This window comes from Ochotona princeps, chromosome 8 (genome assembly GCF_030435755.1).
Source record: "Ochotona princeps isolate mOchPri1 chromosome 8, mOchPri1.hap1, whole genome shotgun sequence".
Classification (NCBI taxonomy): domain Eukaryota; kingdom Metazoa; phylum Chordata; class Mammalia; order Lagomorpha; family Ochotonidae; genus Ochotona; species Ochotona princeps.
Window position 1 is genome coordinate 40,139,128 of NC_080839.1, and position 23,779 is coordinate 40,162,906.

The window sequence follows — 23,779 nt, forward strand, 5'->3', positions numbered from 1 at the left end:
TAACTTAAACAAGGCCATGGAAACAGTGCAGGCCAGAAGTTAAATCCTGAGCAAATAACCAACACCACAGAGGAGCTGAAAAGCAATTCACTACACCACCAAAGTTGCAGACACACCCCTAATCAGAGTGGTGGAACTGCAAGGCCTCAGGCAGGGACCCTGCGGCCCCACAGCCCTGGGATCCCAACAGCCACACTATCCCCAGCTGTTCTGGCACAAACAGTAAGCAGCACCAGGCTTCCCCTGCCCAAACCCAGAGACAGCAAGGCAAAGAAAGACTCTCTCTTCCAGCCTTGTGCTCTCGAATCCCCAACAAGGGTGCAGGGCATCTCAGAAAGAGTGATGTCCATTCCTGGGGAAATCCAAGCATGAGGCGGCAGCCCAGGCCAGGCCTGGCCTCGTGCCTCCCCTTCTTTCATCCATCATGACCTGGAAGGTCAGGGCACTCTGGGCCTCCACAATCATCTGATCCAGGGCTTTGAGGACACCCCTTCGAAAGAACGACTACTTTCTCCCAAGACTACAGCAGGTCAGACCTGAAAGGAACCTTGGGCCCCATTTGTTCTATCTGCTTGCTCACACAGAGAAAACCACACGGGGTCAAAAAGGATAAAAGCCACAGGCAAGGTGCAGGCAGAGTCCGAACCTCATGAAGGCGTGGGGATGCGACACACGGGCGTGCGTAAAGCGCTTGCTTACCTTGGGCTGACCTGAGTTCCTTCCTCTCTGTTCAGGCTGCTCTTCCCCAGTTCTACCAACCCGCAGCTTCCTTGGCTTGTTCATCTGGCCTCTTTTCTGCTTTCCAGTTCCTGCCGCCTGGATCTGGTACCCTGGTGCTCGGCCTGGTCTGGCCACCTGTCTGGTCTCGATCCAGTTCTCTCCGTGGAGTAGGGCATCTTGGCTAGCAAAGTCATCCCAGCTCTGGACTTCTTTAGAGGTCTCTGTGTTACAGAGAAGACCAAAGATCAACACAAACGCTGCCAACACCAGGCATGTAATAAATGTGAAATGCTTCATACCCAAGTGGTGCTGGTGGTATTTAACTTCTTATTCACCACCACCAAAAGCGAACACTGCCCAAACAGAACCACCTGTGGCCTAGTCACTGCCCTTGAAGGTAGAATTTCTGACCCCTAAGTTAGACCAGATTCCTGAGCTGGCATGGCAGGCCTGAGGAAACCCATGTGTTTATTTTCTCCACAGCCTGGGGCCCATGAGCTCCAAGGCACTGAACGTACCCTAACCACAGCTGGAGTTTAGACACACAGAGAACCATCTGTTATGGTTATAGGGTTAGGGATGGGGAAGCCAACCTCCTGAGGCCAACACAGTCAGAGGGCACGACATGACACAGACTACAAGGTGACCCCTTCCCATGCCATGCGCCCGGTGCCTCCACTAGGACTTAGGGATGCCACCGAGAGGTAACGCGGCCTCTTCACCTCACAGCCGGCCGGCCGGGGAGCAGAGGTGTGGCCCAGCCTCCCCTCAGCTGCTCCAAGTCACCTCACACTCCCTCACCCACCAAGCCCGGACTGCTCCGGGTTGGACACATCCTTCCCATCCTTTCCGAGTCTGCCTGAGTTCCCCGTCCTCCCTCAAACTGTCCCCAGGGACCAGGCTTCTGGCAGCTCCGCCTCGGGGCTGGCACGCCTCCCCGTAGCACCTGCTCAGCCTCGGTCACGCCGCCTGCTTGTTTGGCCCCGAGCACACACGCCCAGCGGCTGTGGCGCCGCCCCCTCAGCAGCAGTGCGCCGCCGCCCACTCGTCCCGGCGCCCTGACCAACGTGTATGAATGCCGCAGGCGTGAGCCGGCTCGCAGTGAGAAGACACGCGCCCCCGAGCCCGTGCGCCTCAGCGCCTGCCACCACCTTCCAGAACCAGAGCGACTCGACCCCACACGACCCTGCCTGCCGCGAGGAGCGCGGACCGTGAGAGAGGACGAGCCTAAGGGGATCTGGCCGCTCATAGGCCAGGTAGACGCAAGGGGTGGGCTCTTCGGGTAGGGCCTGGCTGCCTATTGGTGGGGATGACAGAACTGAGGTCTGGGATTGGCTGCGCAGGTGGCGAAGGGCGGTCTCGTGCGGAGGACCCGGGGGAAGGTCCACAGGGCGGGACTGGTGCTCGGCCCCGCCCCACAGCGTTCCGCGCTCGGACGCGGGGACCCCAGGCTCTGGGCTGGCGCTTGGGGCTGTCGGGGCGGCTCGGAACGTACGAAAGCGTTGAGGCGTGGTAGGTAGGCCGAGGCCGGGGTGTCCCCGCGGCACTGGGGGCGGCGGCCTGGGGAGCCCCAGCGGTTGCGAAGCCAGGCCCCCTCCGTGCCAGGATCTCTTCGGTTCTCTCTCCGCGAGGCCGCCGCCCTCGCGTCCTCGCCTGGGAGGGCACAAAGGCTTCCTGGGCGCGGGGATAGCGGACTCTTCGTGCCTTCGCCTCCATTTTGCAGGTGGAACGACGTGCGCGGGTCGCCGTACAGGCGTGAGGGTCGAGACGGGAGGCCGTGCTTGGGGATGCCGTGGCGCGGCCAGGGCCTGGCCGCTGGGGCGCGAGTGGCCGGCGTCTCGCCTGGACTGCGAGGAGAGGGAAATCTCTGCCGCGCACAGCCTCGCCTGGGCCGCGGTGCTCTTTACCTTGCTCCCCGGTGGTGACGAACGCCACTTTCAGTCAGTCACCCCTGAAACGATGGGATGGTGCTGTGTGAGCGCCGTGATCGCGGCAGCCCCTGGGTCCCGAGAGGGGAAGGAGCAGGCTGCGTGGCGTTTTACGTAGAGGACTGCCCTTGCCAGCTGTCGGGCGCTAGCCCGGGGCTTCTGTCCTGGAGCAAAGCCTATGGCGGGCCGTGTCGAGTGATTAGGTCACGTTTCGGTATTGTTTGTAATAAAGAACGGAAACCTGCCAGTGCCCTGGGCATCCGTTGGACCCCATGGGATCCCTGGGGAAGTGGGGGGGAAGGGCAGTCAGGGAAGACGCGTGGTGCACGGCTGACCGGACCGTTGTCAGAGTTGTGGTCTGAAGGGATGCAATGAAAGGATGCTAGGTCACTTGCCTGGGCTTGGATCTAGAAGAGACACCACTTCTCGCCTTGTTCCTTCACTTCCCTGCCATGGGCCCTATTTACATCAAAGAGCAGGTTCGGCTGCTCTAGACTGCTCTCCTTGGTCTCTTTTTCCACGCTGCACTGCATTGTGGTTCACCCAACCCCACCACAATGCTTGCAGTGTGGAAGGCATTCAGGGATGGAAGGAAGCTAAAAGAAAACAAAGTCAGCAGGGTAGTCAAAAGTTGATGAAACGTAAATTCTTATTTCGTTAACCTGTTGGGCCAGTTATTCTTACAGGCAGGCAACTGACCCCAGGCTATGTTAAGGCTGATCAGATCTGCTGGTTACAGACTCTGGGTGAGGTACTTCTCGACCTCAGTTTCCCTAACTGTGAAACTGGGAATAGTAAGAGTACCTACTCTCTGGGTCGTGAAGGTTGAAATGCTGATAGAAAGTGCCTGACATGGCTTCTGGCACCAAGAAAATGGGACACTGTACCCGCCGCATGGGAGACCAGGAAGAGGCTCCTGGCTCGTGGCTTTGGATGGGCTCAGCTCTGGCCGTTGCAGCCCCTTGAGGGGTGATCCAGCAAATGGAAGATCTGTCTCTCTCTCTCCTTCTCTCTGTGGATCTGACTTTCCAATAAAAATAAGTAAATCTTATTTTTAAAAACTGAGCGAGGTGAAGAAAATGTTGAGTAGCCCTTAGCAGTTGTGAAGGTCAGTGTATATGCAAACAGACCCAGCTCTGCTGGGTGTGAGACCCTTCACCCTTCAGGCCACCCCACCTTTGGGCATCGTCTGATCCTTTATGTTAACACCCTTGGAGCCCTTCCTGACCCCCCACCCAAAATACACCACATAGGCAGCTGTCTACTTATGTAGCTCAAATCTAGTCAGCCTCTGGAGCTGGAATAGGTGCCAGGTAAGGATTTGTCCTGGCATTAGAGTAGTGTCTGACTGGTGTGGGTGGTTACTTGAGAAGGGAATGAGATAAATGGGGTGTGCCGTGGCCGAGGACCTATCTTGAGGCCGTGCCGCTGAGCACTGAGTGTGTGGAGGTGGGCCTTGGGTAGCTGGTTGATAATGGAGAAGAAGCCACCTTCTCTCTCAAGTTGTTGGCACTTTGATAAGTGGACGAGACCATCCACTTGGCCCAGAGGTGTTAGGTGGAGTGCCCAAGGAGCACTGCTTCACTTCCAGATTTTCCTGTGCCAGGTTTTCCTTTCTAGTGGCAGGAAACGGGCTGCATTGGGGACATTTCCTTCTAGCTCAAAGCCTCTGTGACATGTCAGTTTCCCTTAAATTAATTGGAGTCTCCAAAAAAATACCTCCTAGTCCTCACTTGGAGTTGTCACGGGGGAAATTCAGGTATGGGGTTTGTGATTGTGTTTTTAGTGGGGCTGAGGTAAGTAGCTGTTGTCCTTTCTGGGGAGATCCTTGGTTCCGGGAGCTCTTCCAGCTATGGCCTTCAGTAACCGGCTGTTAAGAACCTCCGCCCAGTGTGAGCTTTCTCCCTATCCTGTGGCAAGGCCTGGAGGACAGGCTAGTGTGTTTCCTTCTCCGTGATAGTGCTCTGGGAGTGGAGGTAAAGCCGTTCAGGCTGTTCTTTGGGGGCTGCTCTAAGAGTCCTGCTGACTTGGAGCTTGTTTTTGAAGATAGATTCATTCATTGATTTGAAAGGCAGTGGCAGATTTTCTATCTGCCCCTAACAGCTGTGGGCCAGACTGAAGCCAGAAGCCCATAACCCCCTCAGGGTCTCCCATGTGGATAGTAGGAGCCCAGGGCCCTGGGTGGTATTGGTCTCCTGGGCACACTAGCAGGGACCTGTAGCAGCAGCTGCAGGTAGCCAGTAACTTGGAGAGGGGGTGCAGGTATTCCAAGGAGTGGCTAACCCACCGCCCCTCAGTCAGGCCTTGACCTGGTGTTTTAAACCTGAGTGTGCTTACCAGATCATCTGGATGGAGAGCTGAAAAGCAGGTTCAGATTCCAAGGCCGGGGAGGAAGGTGCTGTGGACACGCTGCTGCTGGACCATACTTTGGGTGGTAAAATACCAACCAGAGCATCTGCTCTTGCTTTTTGTAAGTTATGGGAAATCTCATTTTCTCATGGTAGTAAAATTTTTGAATTATGAATTGTTTTCCTTGCCGTTTCTTTTAATGAGGGTGTGGAAGTCCATCATGGATTCTTAAGGGCAGAGACAGGTTTTTGCTGTTTTTAAGATTTATTTTATTTCTTTTATTGGAAAGGCAGATTTACAGAAAGAAAGATCTTCTGTCTACTGGTTCACTCCCTGAGTGGCCGGAGCTGAGCTGATCCGAAGCCAGGAGCTGCTTCTGGGTCTCCCACGTGGGTGCAGGGTCCCAAGGCTTTGTTGGACCATCCTCTATTGCTTTTCCAGCCACAAGCAGGGAGCTGGATGGGAAGTAGAGCATCCGGGACACAAACTGGCACCCATATGGGAGCCAGGCACTTGTAAGGGGAGGGTTAGCCAAATGAACTATTGCACTGGCTCCTTTTTCCTTTATTTTATTAACAATTTCTTGTTCTTATTTCCAAAAGTGATCTGAAGATTGTTTCCATAATGCTTCTGGTTTAACAAGATTGTTAATAAAGTGTGAGCTGGCATTGTGGTGCAATGGGTTAAACCACAGTCTGTGATGCTAGCATCCCATGTGGGCACCAGTTGGAGTTTCTGTGTTTCTACTTGCAGGCCAACTCCCTGTTTAATGTGCCTTGGAGAGCCACAGAAGACTGCTCAAATGTTAGGCTCACCTAAGCGGGATATAGTTCCTAGGTCATATCCAAACTGCTGGACTTTTGGTCCAGCTCCTTGCTAACATGCCTGGGAAAGCAGAAGAAGAGGGTGCAAGAACTTGGGCCACTAACAGCCGCATGGGAGAGTGGGATGAAGTTCATGGCTCTTGGTCCTGCCTGGCCATTGTGGCTATTTGGAGAGTGAAGCAGCAGTGACTTTTTAAAAAATCACTTGAGGGTGAAGGGAGGAGAGTAAAAGAGATCTCCCATTTACTGGTTCACTCCCCAAGTGCCTGCAACAGCCGAGACTGGGCCAGGCCAAAACAGGAGCCAGAAACTGGATCCAGGTCAGGTCTCCTGTGTGACTAGCAGGGTCCCAAGTACTTGATTCCTCACTTGCTGCCTCCCAGGGTGAGCATTACTAGAAACATGGAATCAAACACAGTGGGGCCTCAACTCCAGGCACCCTGATATGGGATGCAGTATCCCAAATGATGCCTTCACTGCCACATCATATGCCTGCTGCAGGCGAGCAGCGGCACTGCCAGTCTACTTTGCCCTCTGTGCGGTTAATTGGCATGTTCTGTCCTCTGCGTCCTGTACCCTTTGTGGGTTGGGGACACTCTGCTAACTACTGGGGAGGTCAGAGAGCTTGGGGTTGAGGAAAGGCATGTCTGGGAGCCCAGCCAGGTTTCTTACAGATGTGGTCCTCAGCTGTCTTTAAAGGCCATCGAAAGACCACTCGGTGAGTGAGAAGACTGTACTCTGAGGCTGCTGGGGGTCCTAGCAAGGGCGAGGAACAGGTACAGACATAGGCAGCCTGGCCCACAGGCCTACACAACATTGACCTGGGTGGGAGACAACTGTTCTGCTGGCTCTGCACAGTGCAGAATCAGCCCTAGGAGGGGAGCAAAAGTGCTGCTGATGCCCAGGGTTCCTGGGAGTGCCTGGTCCCGTGGTCATGCCAGGAGAGCCACATACCCCTCAGTGGCTTTAAGTCTGCTCTTCACTGGCCCTTTACTTTGATTGTGCATGCAGAGTGGGGGAACAGAGTGCCCAGAATGACTTACAACATGGGGAAAACCAGGCCTGTCTGGGACTGAAGGACGTGTGAGGCCTTATACAGCCCTTGAGGAACAGGTGCAGCCCCAGTGTCTGCCTGTCTGGCCAAGTCCTGCCACACATGGTGTGTTTGTGAGTTTCAAGGTTTTGGCACCTAAACTGGTAGGGCTTGCCCTGGTGGCCTGTGCGAGTGGCTGGCTGTGTGCTTGGGCACAGGGACAGGCCCCTGGCAGCACGGAACTTCAGAGCAGCATTGTTCTCAAAGAAACTGTTTCTGAGGAAGCTAGTGATTCAGAGAATCTGGGGGCATGTCCTCTTTAGTCAGGGAATCTTTCCTCTGTTTGCATGGAGTAGTTAAGAGCAGAACATCCCTCTGCGCTCCAGCTCCCGCTCCCCTTTCTCTGTCCTGAACAGAAGCAAATGGGAAGAACCCCAGGCAGTTGTGACAGGCCCACCCAAGGGTGACACAGCAGATCCCCAGAAAGGTCAGATGTCCAGGCCTGCCACATTCATGAGTGTTAGATTTGCCCTGTAGGGCCGGAGAAAGCCAAGCCCACATCACTCCTAATTTTATCTAGTAGATCATACCGCCTTGAAAGTGGATGCTGAATTTAATAGCCAAGTCCAGGTCACCCCAATAATATCCTGCATTCTGAGGTCAGATGGCCTGGGCTTGACTCTCAGAGCCTGATAAGAGACCGTGCATACTCACGTGCCAGGACATGGACTGATACCACCCAAGGGAGGGCACTTGGCCGTGCTTGTCAAAAACACATTCGAACTGCTTCCCTTCTGCTCAGCACTTCCACTTGGGCTGGCCATCCTGTAGGAGTGCCAGCATACATGAACTGGTGGATGCATGTAGGACTTGGTTATCTATCCCAGGTCTGTTTGTCATGGCATCGTAAAGAATCCAGATATCCATTAGTACAGGACTGGTGAATTCCCTTACAGTGGGATCCACACCAGGCCAAGATAAAAAAGAAGGGAAGGTTTAAAGAAAATACAAACAAGGTTCTGAGCCATGTGTTCTGTGTCCCTGTTATTAAAAGGGGGCGAAGGGTGCTAAAGTAGATACTTGTGATTGCATCTATATCAGGAGATAAGAATCACACACAAAAACTGGTAAGACTGTGCACCTGTTTGGTGAGTCTCCTGTAGTGAACTCCTTGCTTGGTTTGCAGAAAAACTTGGTTGCTTTTCCTCTGTTTGGCTCCTGTGTTTCTTCCTCGGAAGGTGACCAGTTACTTGGAGCTGTCAGCGTCTCACAGGACACTGGTGACAGGGCTGCCTGACCCTGAGCATAGTCAGTGTGCAAGGCCTTGTCCTGAATGTTCTGCCTCAGCCGGCTTGTTCCAGTGGAGGGACAGGACAAGGCTGGATGCAGGCATCTGTTAGCAGTGTATTCTGTGTGTGAACTGCAATACAAGGGTACTTGAAAGAATTCATGAAAGTACAGAAAAAACACATTTATTTTGGCTCAAAAAATTTTGAAATCGATGTATATAAAGGGTCTTTGAGTTTATGGAAAATGCATGCCATGTAAAAACTATATTTTGGGAGCTGGTATTGTGTCATAGTGGGTAAAACTTCTGCCTTTGGCTACTCCACTTGTTTTTTTTAAGATATATATTTTTTTAATTGGAAAGGCAGATACAATAGAGAGAAGGAGAGGAGAGGAAGATCTTTTGTCCACTGATTCACTCCCCCAATGACCAGAGCTGAGCTGATCCAGGAGCTTCTTCTGGATCTCCCATGCAGGTGCAGGATCCCAAGGCCCTGGGCCATCCTCTACTGCTTTCCCAAGCTTCAAGTAGAAGCCAGATGGGAAGTAGAGCAGCCGGGATATGAACTAGCACCCATATGGGATCCTGGTACATGCAAGGCAAGGATTTAACCACTAAGCTATTGCACTCTGCCCATGGCTGCTCCACTTTCAATCGAGCTCCTTGCTAATAGCCTGGGAAAGCAGCAGAAGTTAGCCCAATTTCTTGGGCCTCTGCTACCCATATGGGCGACCCAAATGAAGTTTCTTTAGCCTGGCCCAGCCCTGGATGAGGTAGCCATTTGGGAAGTGAACTAGCAGGCACATCTCTGTCTCTTGCTCTATGTAACTGGCTTTCAGATAAATAAACCTCTAAAAAGCAAAAAAACTGTCCATGGATTTTGTGTCTGTGTGCATTGCCATACTTACCTTTTAATTCTATCTTCCATGCACTCATTGCTGTATTGCCAGCAGGGCAGTTGTTCAGAGCTAGTTCTTTGTTCTTCATGCGCTGGCCTCAGACCTCGAGGTGTGTGCAGTGCCCATCTAGGTTGTGTTTTCTAGGTTGGCATGAAAACTGCCAAATGGGATGACCTACAGCAACCTCCGCCAGCTGCCTTATTGCCACCAGCACCTCCTGTCCCTGAGGAAATGGGCTGTTTCTGTGGAGGTTTGAGCTTTGAAAACTGCAGGTTGCCACCCACACCCAGCTTCCTCTCCCTGTTTGCAGCTCCTCCAGGAGCCTGTGTTCTTTCTCCCCAGCCTACCAGCCCTGCCAGCAGCCTGCAGGCAGTGTAGGTTTAGCCAAAGGGGCTCTCCCCCGCTATCCCCGCAGATTATCCTGTCTGCAGAACAGGCACTCGGTTCTTTTTCTCCCCTGAGCACTTGGCTCAGTACCCCCAGCAGAGGGCCACAGCACCCACCTGCTTTCCACATTGCCCTCCACGGCACATTCTGCATTAGCCAGGCCACCCCAGCAGAGTTAACTCATCTTCCTCTTTTGGTTACCAGCTACCTGGGGTTAGGAGTAGGGATAGGATTGCTGCGTGAGAGAGGCCTCCTCTGCCACCAGAGCCATGGGGATCTCCTCCCTGCCCAGCTGAGCCCAGCATGTCCTGACTTGCTGTCTTATAGCTCTGTAGAGACAACAGACCCACTGCAGAACTGCACAAGGGGAGGGCTGATCAGGCCTCTGATCTAAAGGGGGTGCCAAGAGGACAAGGTGAGAAGGTGCCCTTGGCAGCCCTGGGCCTAGACTCTAATTTGGATTTGTACTGGCCCTCCTGGGTGCTTGCTGCCTGGGGTGGCACTAGCCACCTTAACAGCAGAAGAATAACATGCCTGTGTCCTCTTTAGAAGGGTCTGGGACCAAGGAAAAGCTGGTCTGTTGTGTTCCTGTAAGGGAGTAGTTTTCATTTTACTTAGACCAAAAAAAAAAAAAAAAAAAATTTGCCTTACTTGGTAAAAAGCAAGGTTTCCTGCACAATTTCCAGAAGTTTACATTTCCTTCCCTTCCTGTGTTTTGTAGGGAGCTGAAGACTCAGGGAACATAGCCTAGGGGACAGCTCAATGGCCCTGGGTGAAGAAAAGGCTGAGGTGGAAGCATCTGTGGAAGAAGGGGCCCAACCCTACCAGAGAAGGAGTCACGGGCTGGACCCTCCAGGGCCCGTGCCTGGCGAACAGCCGCGCCTGGAAGCCGAGGGAGGGCCTGCCTCTCCTTTGTGGGGTGCAGAGGGGCTTGCTGACCCCCCCTGCAGTCCGGCTGGGATTTACCAGCCACAGGCCAAGGACATCGGAAGAGAACCAGCCCCTCTCAGTGGCCAACTTCCTCCTGGACACCTTCCACACTCTGTGGGGAACCAGGTACATACAGAGCAGGTGGAATTGTTGCTGGGAGCAGTGCCCTTTTGCGGTATGTTCTGCCTCCCTTTACCTCTCACCCCCTTTCCCAGCCCCCGTGCTGGCTGTGAGTAAAGGAGCCAAGAACTGGACCTCAAGGCCTGCAGGAGCTGTGTCCATCATATGTCCTCTTCTCAAGAGGGTGACATTTTGAGGATGGCGTGGCTGGGAGCTGGTTGTCCTGACAAGGAGAACAAGGATAAAGAGGCTTGGGAGAAGAGGGATGTGGGCCTGAGCACTCTGCTGCTCAGTTACCCTGGGACCCAGAGACCCATGTGAACCTGAGGTCCCCAGGGTGGGCAGCTCTGCCGTTGGTGAGGGAGAGCTGACTACAGGGCGACCTCTCCTCGGGGAAGTCATGTGGCGTGGCACTGCCTGAGATCACAGCACCCAGCAGACCAAACCTTTCAGGCCCTCCAGGTGTGGGAGGTGACCTGAATGGTCTGTCCCTGCTGGTCCTGGTGTCTATTACACTCTGCTGCCAAGACTGCTCCAGGGAATGGCTTTGATGTTCTCCCTGTTTCTGTGTCATTGGGCTCTTGGCTGCCACACACCACCCACCTCCCCACTACAGAGCCCCTGTGGGAGGCTGTGAGCGTGACTGCGCAAGCCAGGAGCAGGAGTGGTAGGAGGCGCTGGCACCTGTGAGTCAGACATGTGGTGAAGCAGGAAGCGAGTGTGAGTCTGTACTGTTGACTGTGGTGCCCGTTGTTATGCCCTGAGGGCTGGAACTGTTGCCTGCTCCCTTTTATAGCAGGGGGAGTGAGGCTTGTGACACTTGTGGGAGGTGGCAGAGTTGGGGTTGACATCAGGTCGTCTTCCAAAGGCCATGTCTGTAACCACTGTGCCTCCCTCCTCATCAGGTCAGTTCTTCCTTGCAGGGACAACAGGATGGTACAATAAAGAGACCCACATCCCGCATCCTACGCTGCAGTGCCCGGTTGGAGTCCCAGCTGCTTAGTTTCCTGCTGACGTAATTCTCTGGGAAGCAGCTGCTGCTGTCTCAAGTACTTGGGTTCCTATCACCCAGACGGGCATCTGGCTTTGGCCTAACCTAGCCTGCTTGTTAGAAGTTATTTGGAGAGTGAACCAGTTGCCTTTCATGTAAAAGACAGACAAATACATCTTAAAAAGTAATGTAAGATATTTTAAAAGCATTGAGGTTGTTGAGGCTGGGCTGAAGGAGTCCTTTGCCAGCATTTGCTCTGACATCATAGTTGAACAGGTACAGTCTTGGGCTCCCAAGGTTTATCTGTCTCGTGTCAGCCACAGCGGGGCTTCCTCTGCCTGGGACACCCTTTTCACTGGACTCTAGCTGCAGCAGGATAGAGCTGGCAGAGGAGGAAGGGGCTTGTAGGGCTCCAGGGGTCAGTCTGGGGAAGCCGGTTCTTCTGCTCCAAGCAGGCTGGCTCCCAGCAGCACAAACTGACTGTGGCCTCAGGCAGCAAATGTCTCACTTTTAGATCTTTCCCAAGGACTGCCTGAGCCCACTAGAGAACTCCCAGCTTTGTCATCTGAGAATGACAAAGAAGTTGGGTTCATGGCCACCAGCCTGAATGCCTTTCCTCCCCTCTTTCCGTTGCAGGTGGAGGAAGCCGTGCTTACTGCCTGCAAGGAGCTACCTCAGCCGTTGCCTCCTCCCAGAACTGCAGCTGTTTGCTCAGGACATGATGTGGACACTGAAGATGACCCCTCTCCAGTGCATTCGCCCCAGGGGCTGGGCCTCAGTCAGCAGCCTCACGTCTCAGGTTTCCCTCTTGCAGGGGCTACAACTGCACAGCTAGCCAGCTGCAGCCTCTCTGCCTCCTCCACAGGCAGCAGTCTCCAAGGTCACCAAAAGATAGCAGAGCCTCAGACCTGCTCCCTTGCCAAGGTCTCCTCTCTGGAGCTGGTGGTGCCACAGACAGGCACCTCTCGGCAGAGGCCAAGGCCTGGGTGCCAGTGGTCACCACAGGCCAGGAATTGTGGGGCTGATGCTGCTGGCCTGGGCAGGAGGCGCCTCTCCTTCCAGGCGGAGTACTGGGCCTGCGTGCTGCCAAATTCCCTGCCTCCTTCCCCTGACCGCCACTCCCCACTCTGGAACCCAAATAAAGAGTATGAAGAGCTGCTGGACTACACTTACCCACTGAGGCCTGGGCCTCAGCCTCCCCAGGTCCGTTACAGCAGTGCACCAGCTGACCCCATCCTGCAGGACTCGGGTGTAGACCTGGATAGCTTCTCTGTGTCCCCAGCAAGTACCCTCAAATCGCCCACTAATGTCTCCCCCAATTGCCCACCCCTAGAGGCCACGGCTGTGCCATTTTCCATGACCACAGAGTCCCACCTAAAGCAGTGGCCCTCTGGAGTACCCCAGAAGCAGGACAGCACAGACCTGGCGCCTTGGCACCGGCTGGCATCTACACCCAGGGCCCCAGGCACCAGGGATGCCTCTTGGGAGAGCAGAGAATCAACTCCAGGGGACAAGCATCTCAAGGTGGGCTCTCCACAGCAGAGGACTTGGGACAGAAGGTGGCCTTCATCCAGGCCAGAGAGGACTAAAAGGGCCAGCCAGAGTGTCCACTGCCCTGTCAGCACAGTCTCTGGCTGGCATTCAGAAGAGGAAGTGGACAGCGACGACGAGTACCTGGCCCTGCCCACTCGACTCACACAGGTTTCTAGTTTGCTTTCGTATCTGAGTTCTATTCCCAGCTGGATGCCTCCGCCTGGTGGGGCTGCTGAAGGACAGAGCTCCCTTGAAGTGTCAGACAGCGATGGGCCAGCTTCTCTGCCATCCAGCTGCAGCCGGGGCCAGCTCCCCTCTGAGGCCACCCTGCACACCTCTGGGGACCTGGAGAGCCAGAACCACTGTTTCCTGCCCTCCTTCATCTGTGCCCAGGACTCTGCAGGGGAGGGCAGTCTGCTGAGCAGCCAGGCCCCAGGGACTGCCTCTGGACTGCCAAAGGCCCAGGCCTGCTTGCCAGCCATGCTGGACACGTGGTCTTCCTCAGCCCTAGCTGCTGAAGGGCAGCTTCCTGGGGAAGAACAGGGGCAAGAATCGCTGGTACAGTGTGTGAAGGTAAGGATACTACCCAAGGCTTTGTGTGCAGGCATTACTCTCTTAGCCACTGACATCATGAAGGCGCTTGTCAACACAGAGTAAGCACTTGATAAAATGTACCAAGCATTGTGCAGTCCTTACTCTGCCCTCACAACCCTTACCAGATCATAGCAATCTCATTTCACTGTGGGGGAAGAGCACAGAAGTCAGGGAACTTGCCCATGTCAAGTTGGTAAGGCCAGGACCTAGAGCCTTCCATCTGAACCACTGCTCCTCCCTGGGTCCCAGCTCAGAGGAAGAGTGAGCTCAGTCAGCAAGAGTGGCTCTCGGGCTGCAGGACTTCTTAGGGCCCCCTTTGCCAAATTAATGTCCTGTAAACTTCAGGCATCTGATGTCCTGTGCCCGGCCTTCCAGACCACTGAGACTTCCTGACTCCCTCTTCTTGGGTATAGGCACGGAAACAGTGGAATGTGGCCAGTATTTGGATCCATGCTACCCATGTGGTAGACACGGGTGAAGCTGCAGGCTCCCAGCTTCCCTGCCCAAACCATAATGTAGTAGAAGAGTTTTCTCTGCCTTCCACTGTCATTCTTTCAGGAGAATAAAATCTTTAAAACGGCAGATCTTATGAGGTGATGTTGGGGTGTAGGTTCCAATGAGCTATCACTTGTTCTCCTCCCTACCAGCCCCCGAAGAGTTGGTAGCAGCAGTGCTGACCAGAGTTGGTGCCCAGGGCTGCTCACTCCTCCCAGCAGGCCGGGTCTGCTCGGCCTTACACCAACCTGAAGGGGACAGAGCCTAACAGGCTTTTATTGCCCTGGAGGCTCTGTAAGGGAACACTCTGGAAAGGTGCATAGTCCATCTTGTAGAATTCTCCCATTTTTAAAAGATTTATTTAAATTTACTTGAAAGAGCAACAGAGAGATCTTCAATCCACTGGTTACCTCCACAACAGCCAAAGCTGGGAGCCTGGAGCTGCTTCTGGTCTCCCACATGGTTACAGGGTCCCAGGGACTTGAGCCATCTTCCACTGCTTTCCCAGGCCATAAATAGGGAACTGGATCAGGAGCAGCCAGGACATGAGCTGGTGCCTGTATGGGATAACAATATTGTATGTGGAGGATTAGCCTGCTATGTCACCATGCTGGTCCTGAAATCTTCCTGTTTCAACCTTTTAAAAAGTTCAGTCACTAATGCCAGGTATTCTTTCATTTGTCTCCCTAGATATTTTGCACCCAGCTGGAAGAACTGATCCGCTGGCTATACAATGTGGCCGATGCTACGGATCCTGGGACTCCTCCTGGCTCCAGCCTCACGGCTCTCAAGTCTTCCCTGCAGCTGTACCGGGTAAGCCGCCCTGCTGGCTCAGGATGGCAGCCAGACTGTTTTATGGCAAAGAAACATCACAAGAAACTGATACCTTCCATGGTAAAGCTCATTTCAACGTCCATCCCGGAGATATAATCAGAGACTCTTCAAATCACTAACACTGAAAACATTGTGAAATAACGTGAGTTGTTTCTCACATCAAATCAAGTTTGGAGAAAATTCCGGGTTTTACCTGGTGTCACAAATACCAGGAGTGATGGGAAGTGCTCTTACTCCTGTCTTGGGAGGTGGGTGTGTAGATGGGTGCTGCTGCAGGTGCCCTGGTATCCTCACATGTGTGCAGCTGCCACAGGGAATGACGCACCCACTTCCCTGGCCTGTACTATTATTCAAGGACCGAGGTGAGGTGGTACTGACTTCAGAATATACACCAGGCATTCTGACAGTATTTAAACAAAACTCCAATGTCAGTTTGCTTCTGTATTGGTTTCAGTTTTGATTTGGTATGGTTACTTTCTCCCCAGCTTTTCATTAAGTTTCTTAATTGTATAATTTAAAATTTATTGACTAGAAAATTTTTAATTTGCCACATTTACTGTAGAAGTAGAGAGACATAAAGATTGGCACAGTGAGGCCCCAGCACTGTAGGCTAGCGGCTAAAGTCCTCACCTTGCATGCGTCAGGATCCCATATGGTCACCAGTTCTAATCCTGGCAGCCCCACTTCCCATCCAGCTCTCTGCTCATGACCTGGGAAAGTAGTTGAGGAAGGCCCAAAACCTTGGGACCCTGCACACTCATGGGAGTCCTGGAAGAGGCTCCGGGTTCCTGACTTCGAATTGGCTGAACTCTGGCCATTGCAGCCACTTGGGGAGTGAATCAACAGATGAAAGATCTTCCTCTCTATCTCTCCTCCTCTCTGTATATCTAATTTTACAATAAAATAAATCTTTTTTTAAAAAAGATTTTATTTATTTTATTACAAAGTCAGATATACACGGCCAGTGCTGCGCCGATCCGAAGCCGGGAACCAGGAACCTCTTCCGGGTCTCCCAAGCGGGTGCAGGGTCCCAAGGCATTGGGCCGTCCTCAACTGCTTTCCCAAGCCACAAGCAGGGAGCTGGATGGGAAGTGGAGCTGCTGGGATTAAAACCGACGCCCATATGGGATCCCGGGGCTTTCAAGGCGAGGACTTTAGCCGCTAGGCCATGCTGCCGGGTCCTAAAATAAATAAATCTTAAAAAAAAAAAAAAAATAGGCAGAGTGAGCACTCACCCAATAGTTTCTTCTCCAAATACGCACAGCCTCCTGGGCTGGGCCAGGCCTAGGAACTGGAAGCTCGGTACAGATTTCCTACATGATGGGCCCCTATGCTTAAGGCATCCATCACCCACTGCCTGCCAGGGTACACACTAGTAGGGGACTGGAGTTGGGAGTGGAGCCAGCACTGCACCTGGGCGCACCATTGTGGGATACATGCACATGCATCCCAACTGGCAGCTTAACTGCTATACCAAATAGCCACCCTGTAAGAGTTTTTATTATTATTATTATTTTCTTCTTGAAATGTATTTATTCAAAAGGCAGACAAAGGGAAAGACAGATACTCTATCTACTGGTTCACTAATCTAAAAAGCTGCAGTGGCCAGGGCCTGGGATCTTGCACTGGTACATTAGTGTGTAGCTGGATCACAAGCAGAGCAACTAGATTCAAACAGGCACCCCTTCCAGTGTGAGACACTTGCATCACAAGCAGGGGCTGAAGCCACTGCACCACAGTGCCAGCCCCCTTTTATTTTTTCCATTTTTAAAAGAGTTATTTATTTTTATTGGAAAGGCAGATATACAGAAAGAAGGAGAGACAGAGAGGAAGGTCTTCCATCTGCTGATTCATTCCCCAAGCGGTTGCAACGGCTGAAGCTGAGTTGATCCAAAGCCAGAAGCCTGAAGCCTCTTCCAGGTCTCCCACACAGGTGCAGCATCCCAAGGCTTTGGGCCATCCTCGACTGCTTTCCCGGGCCACAGAGAGCTGGATGGGAAGCAGGGTTGCCAGGATTAGAACTGGCACCCATATGGGATCCAGATGCTTTCAAGGCGAGGACTTTAGCTGCTAGGCCACTGTGCCGGACCCTTTTTCATTTTTTAATAATGATTTGTTTCAAAATCAGAGGGAGAAACAGATCATCCATCTGCTGGTTTATTCCCCAAATGGCCACAGTGCCAGAGACGGGCTATTCTGAAAGCAGGAACTGCTGTGTCTCCCATGAGGGGGCAGGGTCCCAAGCACTGGGGTCATATTTTTATTGCTCTCCCAAGCACAGTAGCAGAGAGCAAGATCAGCAGTGGACCAGCCAAGACTCAAACTGGCACTCATATGAGATGCCAGCACGTCATGCAATAGCTCTACATACTATGCCATAACACCAACTCCTATTTTTATTTTTTGAAATAGATTTATTTATTTATTGGAAAATGTTACAACATAGACGAAAAGAATCTTCCACCTGAGAGAGAATAAAAAGATCTCCCACCTGCTGGTTTACTCCCCAGATGGCCACAACTTCATTCTAAGCCAGAATGAAGCCAGGCACCAAGGACCCTAACACTTAGGTCATCCTCTATACTCCTTTTCCTGGGTCACTAGCAGGAAGCTGAATTGGAAATGTAGCTAGGACTTGAGCCAGCATCCACAAGTAATGCTGGCATTGTACACAGTGGCTTTACCCACTGTGCTACAGTGCCAGCCCCTACTTTTTGTGGGCTGTACTTACCTTGATCCTAGATCAAATGTATTTGGTGTGATTATTTGCCGCAGTTTGTAGCAGTTGTTCTGGCATCATTAATAATGAGTCCCTTTTCGTTCTCAGAAGTGTTCTGAGCTGGAGGACACATGGCTTAGTTGGTGCCCCTAAGACCAGTATTTACCTTGGCATTATCCGGCCGACACAAGGTGAAGGAGCCAGGCAGCTTTCACTCTCCGAGGCTGGTGCTGTCTACCTCAGTGCTGTTTCTCCGCTTCAACACAAGAGGGCGTGACCTGCTTACACAGGAGCCAGGGCTGTAACCAGGCCAAGCTGACTCCATCTCACTGGCACACCCCTGCTGCCAGAGGGAGGGCCTCTGTTTTCCAGCTTGAAGCCAGCTCAGTTCCAGGGGAAGAACCTCACCCCGGCCTGGGCAGGCCTAGCCAGCTGCGCCCTCCTAGCAGGAATGCTGGTTCTTGTAGCATAGGCAGAAGGGGCCCTGCAATTTCCTATCCAGACTAAACTGGAGTTGTATGAGGGGCGTCCAAACTGTTCATGATCCAGCCTCTTCAGGGAAAACTTCTGACGTCAAACCAGATGTACAAGCCACCAGCTCTGTGTACCATGGGTTAGAGAACTGCCCTGGAGCTGTTGGGCAGTTTGCTCGGAGAATTCTGTGGATCACTTAGCAGCAGTGGAGTCTTAATGTTAGTGGTACTGAGCTGCCCTGCAGGGCATTTATCCTAGGGTCCTTTCCCAAGACAATCCTAATAACAATGTTCCCTTTTTCTTCTCTGGTATGCTTTAAGCAATTTAAGAGAGAAATAGACGAACACCAGTCCTTGACGGAGAGTGTCTTACAGAGAGGGGAGATGCTTCTTCAGTGCCTGCTGGATAATGCCCCAGGTGAGATGCTCGAGCTTTCACTGTTTCCTTAAATATGGTGTTCATTCTTTTTTTTTTTTTTTAAAGATTTATTTTATTTTTATTACAAAGTCAGATATACTGAGAGGAGGAGAGACAGAGAGGAAGTGGAGCTGCCGGGACCAGAACTAGCGGCCACATGGGATCAAGGCGAGGACCCTAGCCACCAGGCCACACCGCTGAGCCCATGGTGTTCATTCTTGACATGTAATAACTGCACGCCTCTGTAGGGTAGTGTGGCCTTTCAGTCCCTGTGTGCAGTAAGTGGCTTATCCATCCCTCTCTTAATAGTCAAAATCCCCCATGCCAGCTATTGAAATACTTCATTGTTTGCGCACTAGAAGCTGCTCTTGCTGTCCAGCTGAGCCTCTGGAGCGAATGACCACCCTCTTCCTTCTCTCCACACTCTCGCCAGCTCCTCCTGACCGCTACTCTACTCTCATACCAATGTTCTGTTTTTTTATGTGCGAGACAGAGGTCCCATATGCTTACTTCTCTCCCCAAATGCCCAGAGTGACTGGGCCATGCCAAATCCAGGAGCCTCAGGTGCAGTCCAGCTTGTCCAAACTGCTTCCCCGGCGCACATCAGCAAGCTGGAAAAAGGAGCCAGCTCAGACATTCTGAGAAAGAGCTTGCCACCATAAGATCAATTTGCTTTAGCTTCCACATGTGAGAGTATACAGTTTTTGTTTTTCTGTGCCTTACTAAGATTCTTGAATTCTACCCCAAGTTACTACAGATAACAGAATTTCATTCTATGGCTGAGTATTTTGTGTGCATATATCACATTTTCTTTGTCAATGGATGCAACAGATTCTATTTTATGGCTATTGTAAATCATGCTGCATTAAACATGAGAGTGTGGGTTTCATTTTTATATAATTTCAAGATTATTTTTTATGGGAAGATTTATAGAGAGGAGAGACAAACATCTGCTAGTTCACTTTCCAAATAGCCACAACAGTCAGAACTGAGCTGATCCAAAGCCAGGATCCAGGAGCTTCTTCCGGGTCTCCCATGTGGGTGCAGTGTCCCAAGGCTTTGGGCCGTCCTCCACTGCTTTCCCAGGCCACAGGCAGCGAGCTGGAAGGGCAGTGGAGCAGCCAGAACATGAACCAGCACCCATATAGGAATGCTGGCGCTTGCAAATGGAGGATTTGAATAATCATACCAACCCCTATATAATAATTTCATTTACTTAGGATATATTCTCAGTGTGGATTGCTGGATCATATCATGATTTCCAGTTTTTGGAAGAGCCTTTCTCCTTGATGTCTGCACTAATTTACATTCCCACCAGTAGCGTGTGTGTGCCTTTCTCCACATTGATCCATGCCAACATGTTAACTTTTTGTCTTTTTGATAGTTTCATTATAAGTGGGGCAACATGATATCTTCTAGTGCTTCTGATTTGCATTTTTCCCTTACGATTGTGAATTTACCATGCTGCAATCTCAGTATCTAGAAGCACAAAGACCTCAGCAGAAAGGGGAATACTAGAAACCTCCTGTCCTCCTGGATGCCACATATGCCAAAGCTGGCCTACTAAAGCGCATGTATCTGTGTTGCTCCCGCTTCTTGGCTAATGCATCCTGGAAGACAGGAAGAGGGTGTAAGTACTGGGTTCCTGCCGCCCACAGGGGAAACCTGGACTGAATGTTCCCAGCTCCTGCTTTTGGCCAGACCCAGCCCAGCCTTAGTCATTTAGATCAGATAGGCACAAGCTCTCTCAAAATATACTTTTAAAAGGGGAGGATGTTTCTCTGACCTTCATTTAAAAATCAACCTAATAATATTTAGTGCTAAATCTGTTGTAAGAACATTCTGCTTGGCCCTTGTCTCAGAATGGATCTATGGGTGTTCTACAGGTTAAGGCTTTAGGATTTTTTGTGGCTTTCAGATCTGTATCCAAGCACTCTTCAGACTGACACTGCCCCTCTCTATTCTGCACTTGCTGTTGGACAGTCACACTTCAGTCTGTTTCCTTCTGGACACAGTGCATACTTTTCCTCCCTTGAGCACGCTGCCCATCAGTACAGGCAGCACACATTACCCAGCTTCTGCATGGTCCCTTCTTACTCAGCTGCAAGGGTAACCTTGGGGACACAATGCCATTAGCTGCTCCCTCACCACTCATGCCTCAGACTCCCACCAGAGATTTTTCTCTGCATGGAAATGCAGCATTTTTTTTATATTCTGACCCAGTTACTTAAACGTAAAATTCAGCAGTTGCATCCCACATCAAACTTCTTAGACTAGGTCATGTAACTCAACTCAAACCTGCTAGTGCTAAAGCCAATCTAGATTTCTGTATGTCACTATTCCCTGAAAACACAAAAATGTCTTAGGAAAATATTTGTTTCATTCCCCCTCCCTACTTATCTTTTACTTGGCCCAATGATTTTAACAGTCTAAAGTGCTGTGACATAGTAAGCTAAGCCTCTTTATGTGGTGCTGGTTTGTGTCCTGGCTACTCTACTTCTGACCCAACTCCCTGGAAAGCAGTGGAGGATGGCCCAAAACCTTGGGACCATTTACCCACATGACAAGAAGCTCCTGGCTCCTTCCTGGCTTCAGACTGGCTCAGCTCTGGCTGTTGTGGCCATTTGGGGGAGTGAACCAGCAGAAGACCTTTGTCTCTCATCTAATTCTGTTTTTCAAATAAAAATAAAATCTTAAATAAATAATAAAAATTCCAGAAAAGCAAGCTGCCCTCAGTGCCGTGCAGTCAGACGGAGTAGTCTGATGCAGCTGCAGGCGGGCGCCTGCTGGTGCCACACAGCACGCGTGCTCTCAGCCCTGATGACACGGCACTGGTGTGGCTTCCCCAGGGGCTGATCTCAGCACAGCCAGCCTGCGCCCATCCCAGCCAGCTTCCGCCCATCAAGTCAGCATTGTCTGCAGATGTACAGTTTCCCCTTGCCCTTCCTCTGCTGACAGATGCTACAGCTGCGACAGGAAACTAGGGAATATTAACATAGCTGATAAAGGTACAGGAAGCTACGGCAGCCTATGTGTTTAACAAAAGAAAGAAATTTTAAGAGCAAGAAAACAAACTAGCCTGATGAGTGTGATGTACCCTGACCTGAGCCCATGCCCTCATCATCCTGACCACTTCTGACTGGAGGTGTAGGTCTTACCCTCTCTGGCAGCCCTGTCTTAAACTGTTCAGTCTTTTTAAGCTTATTTACCTAAGACCCACAAAAGGAGGGGTCACAAACATCTCCAAAATGCATTACAAGAACACCCACACTGTGAAGCAGCAGTCCTTCGGCCACCAGACATTAAGACCTGTTAGAAGCAGGGTCCCTTCTCCAAGTTTGGCATGTTGGACCTGGCAGGATGTGGGTGTGCCCTGTGTCCCATCTCTGTAATCAGCTAATACCAGTCACCAGAAAACCATGGCTGGGTGGTCCTTCTGTGAGTTCTGTAATTCCAGAGTGGGGCCAATGAATTCTGTAGGCTTGATCTAGAAGTTAACCTGGAAGGCCCGGCAGAATTACATTTAGAAATAATGGACATTTGGAATGAAGTGCTAGGCTCCAACTGTAGGCAAAAATGCTATATATACGCTTTTACATTGTTTAGAAATTATTTACTGGGCAACATCTTCCTGGGTTCTTTTGGTCTAACTGCTTTGAACCTGTCAGTCTTAAAGGATGTCCTTGGGAGGATCGCGAAGCAGTCGGCTGAGCTGGAGAGCCATGCAGATCGCCTGTATGACTCTATCTTAACTTCTCTGGACCTGCTGGCTGGCTGCGCCCTCACCCCCGAGAGCAAGCCGGCAAGAGCCAAGGAGCGCAAGTGTGAAAGAGTTTAACCTGGTAAATAAAGGAACCCAGTGAGAAAATCTCCTCCATCCCCAGTGCTGATTAGGACACAGAGAGTTGACTTCGTGGTGAGACATGAGCTCCTGGAAGAAAGCACTGAAAAAGGAGCAGCTACCAATGCTGGAAGGTTGTAGATCTTCCATGATGGTTGCTCACTGTGGTGCTGTCCATGGCTCTGTTCCACACCTGCTGCTTGCTCAGGAGAGGGCACCAGCTCCCATTTCTGTGGCAGTCTCTTTATCATTACCTCTGCCACCCAGACACAAGAAGCACAACTGTATACACCTAACTTCCATTTTGTCCATGGACGCTTCCATATGGGGGGTAACCAGGCCGCCAGTGTTCTGAAGGGTTTTGTTGCCTAACTCACTTGGTACTTCATCTCTGGGCATTTCTCATAGCCCTGGTAGCTCCTGCACACCAGCAACACCATCACTCTCACCAAGGAGTTGCTATAATTTCCCATACCCTGCCCTTCCACAAAGGGCCAGAGAACAGACTTTGTGAGTAGGACAACTTGTTTGCGATCTCTTGGGAAAGTGTAAGAGAATGACAGGAGCTATACAAGCTGGGAGGATTGGTACCCACTTTGGGATTGCCATTACCTAGAGTACTTAAATTTCACACCTGCACTATTCTGTAAAAATCTGTGGTGCTTAACTCAAAATTTTCTAGGTGAGAATTCACTGTAGAGTTGAGTCCCTTATTTACATCAAAGCAGGTGTCCTTGCCCTCAGCTGAACACAGGTAATTGCTCCTTTCTGCCTTTGCAACATTCTGCCTATAACAAACCCATCTTTCTCTTTCAGACTACTTCTCAAGCAGATGCAATTCTTCAGCCAAAAGTTGGTTTGCAAGAAGAAACCTTTCAAAATGTCCTTGAAAGACCCAAGTCCGGGGGAAGCAAGTCTAGCATACTAGCTTTAAAATGCCTTTCTCCCTCCTTGAAGCAGGGCTGTTAAGTTACTCCTTCTAAACACTAAAGTTTTCTGTTTGGTGCTTTTCTACAAAGAGCACATGGCTTTGTAGTTTTTGATAAAATCGGACAGGAATTGCCTCCTCCTCTGTCCAGTTTAAAAACAGCAGGCAAAGCTCCTATGCTATTCCACTTGCATCTAGAAAGAAAGGTTCCAAAGAGATAGTATTTATCAGGCATAACAAAGGATCCAAGAGAATGAAAAATGAATGGTTAGCCAGAACTTAGGTCCCTCCCATAAAATGAGGCTTAGGTTTGTAAGTTTCTCTTTAAAACAAAATTTTTTTTAAAGATGTTATTATTATTGGAAAGCCAGATATACAGAGAGGAGGAGAGACAGAGAGGAAGACCTTCCATCCGATGTCTCACTCCCCAAGTGAGCCGCAACGGGCCGGTGCGCACCGATCCGATGCCGGGAAC

General features: G+C 51.3%; 2 protein-coding genes across 2 annotated transcripts; one reads left to right on the forward strand and one right to left on the reverse strand.

The window, feature by feature from the left end:
* Positions 1–451: 451 nt before the first annotated feature.
* LOC131481064 (uncharacterized) lies at positions 452–1,969 on the reverse strand. Its single transcript, XM_058668343.1, has 2 exons — positions 1,667–1,969; positions 452–939 (listed from the first exon to the last, which is right to left on the reverse strand). Exons 1-2 carry the CDS (start codon positions 1,967–1,969, stop codon positions 601–603), a joined length of 642 nt encoding a protein of 213 aa, XP_058524326.1. The 3' UTR covers positions 452–600.
* A 281-nt stretch (positions 1,970–2,250) lies between these two features.
* On the forward strand, positions 2,251–23,628 carry CEP68 (centrosomal protein 68). Its single transcript, XM_058667888.1, has 7 exons — positions 2,251–2,443; positions 10,150–10,484; positions 12,106–13,575; positions 14,782–14,904; positions 18,439–18,535; positions 22,204–22,377; positions 23,193–23,628. Exons 2-6 carry the CDS (start codon positions 10,191–10,193, stop codon positions 22,371–22,373), a joined length of 2,154 nt encoding a protein of 717 aa, XP_058523871.1. The 5' UTR covers positions 2,251–2,443; positions 10,150–10,190; the 3' UTR covers positions 22,374–22,377; positions 23,193–23,628.
* The last annotated feature ends 151 nt before the right edge of the window (positions 23,629–23,779 follow it).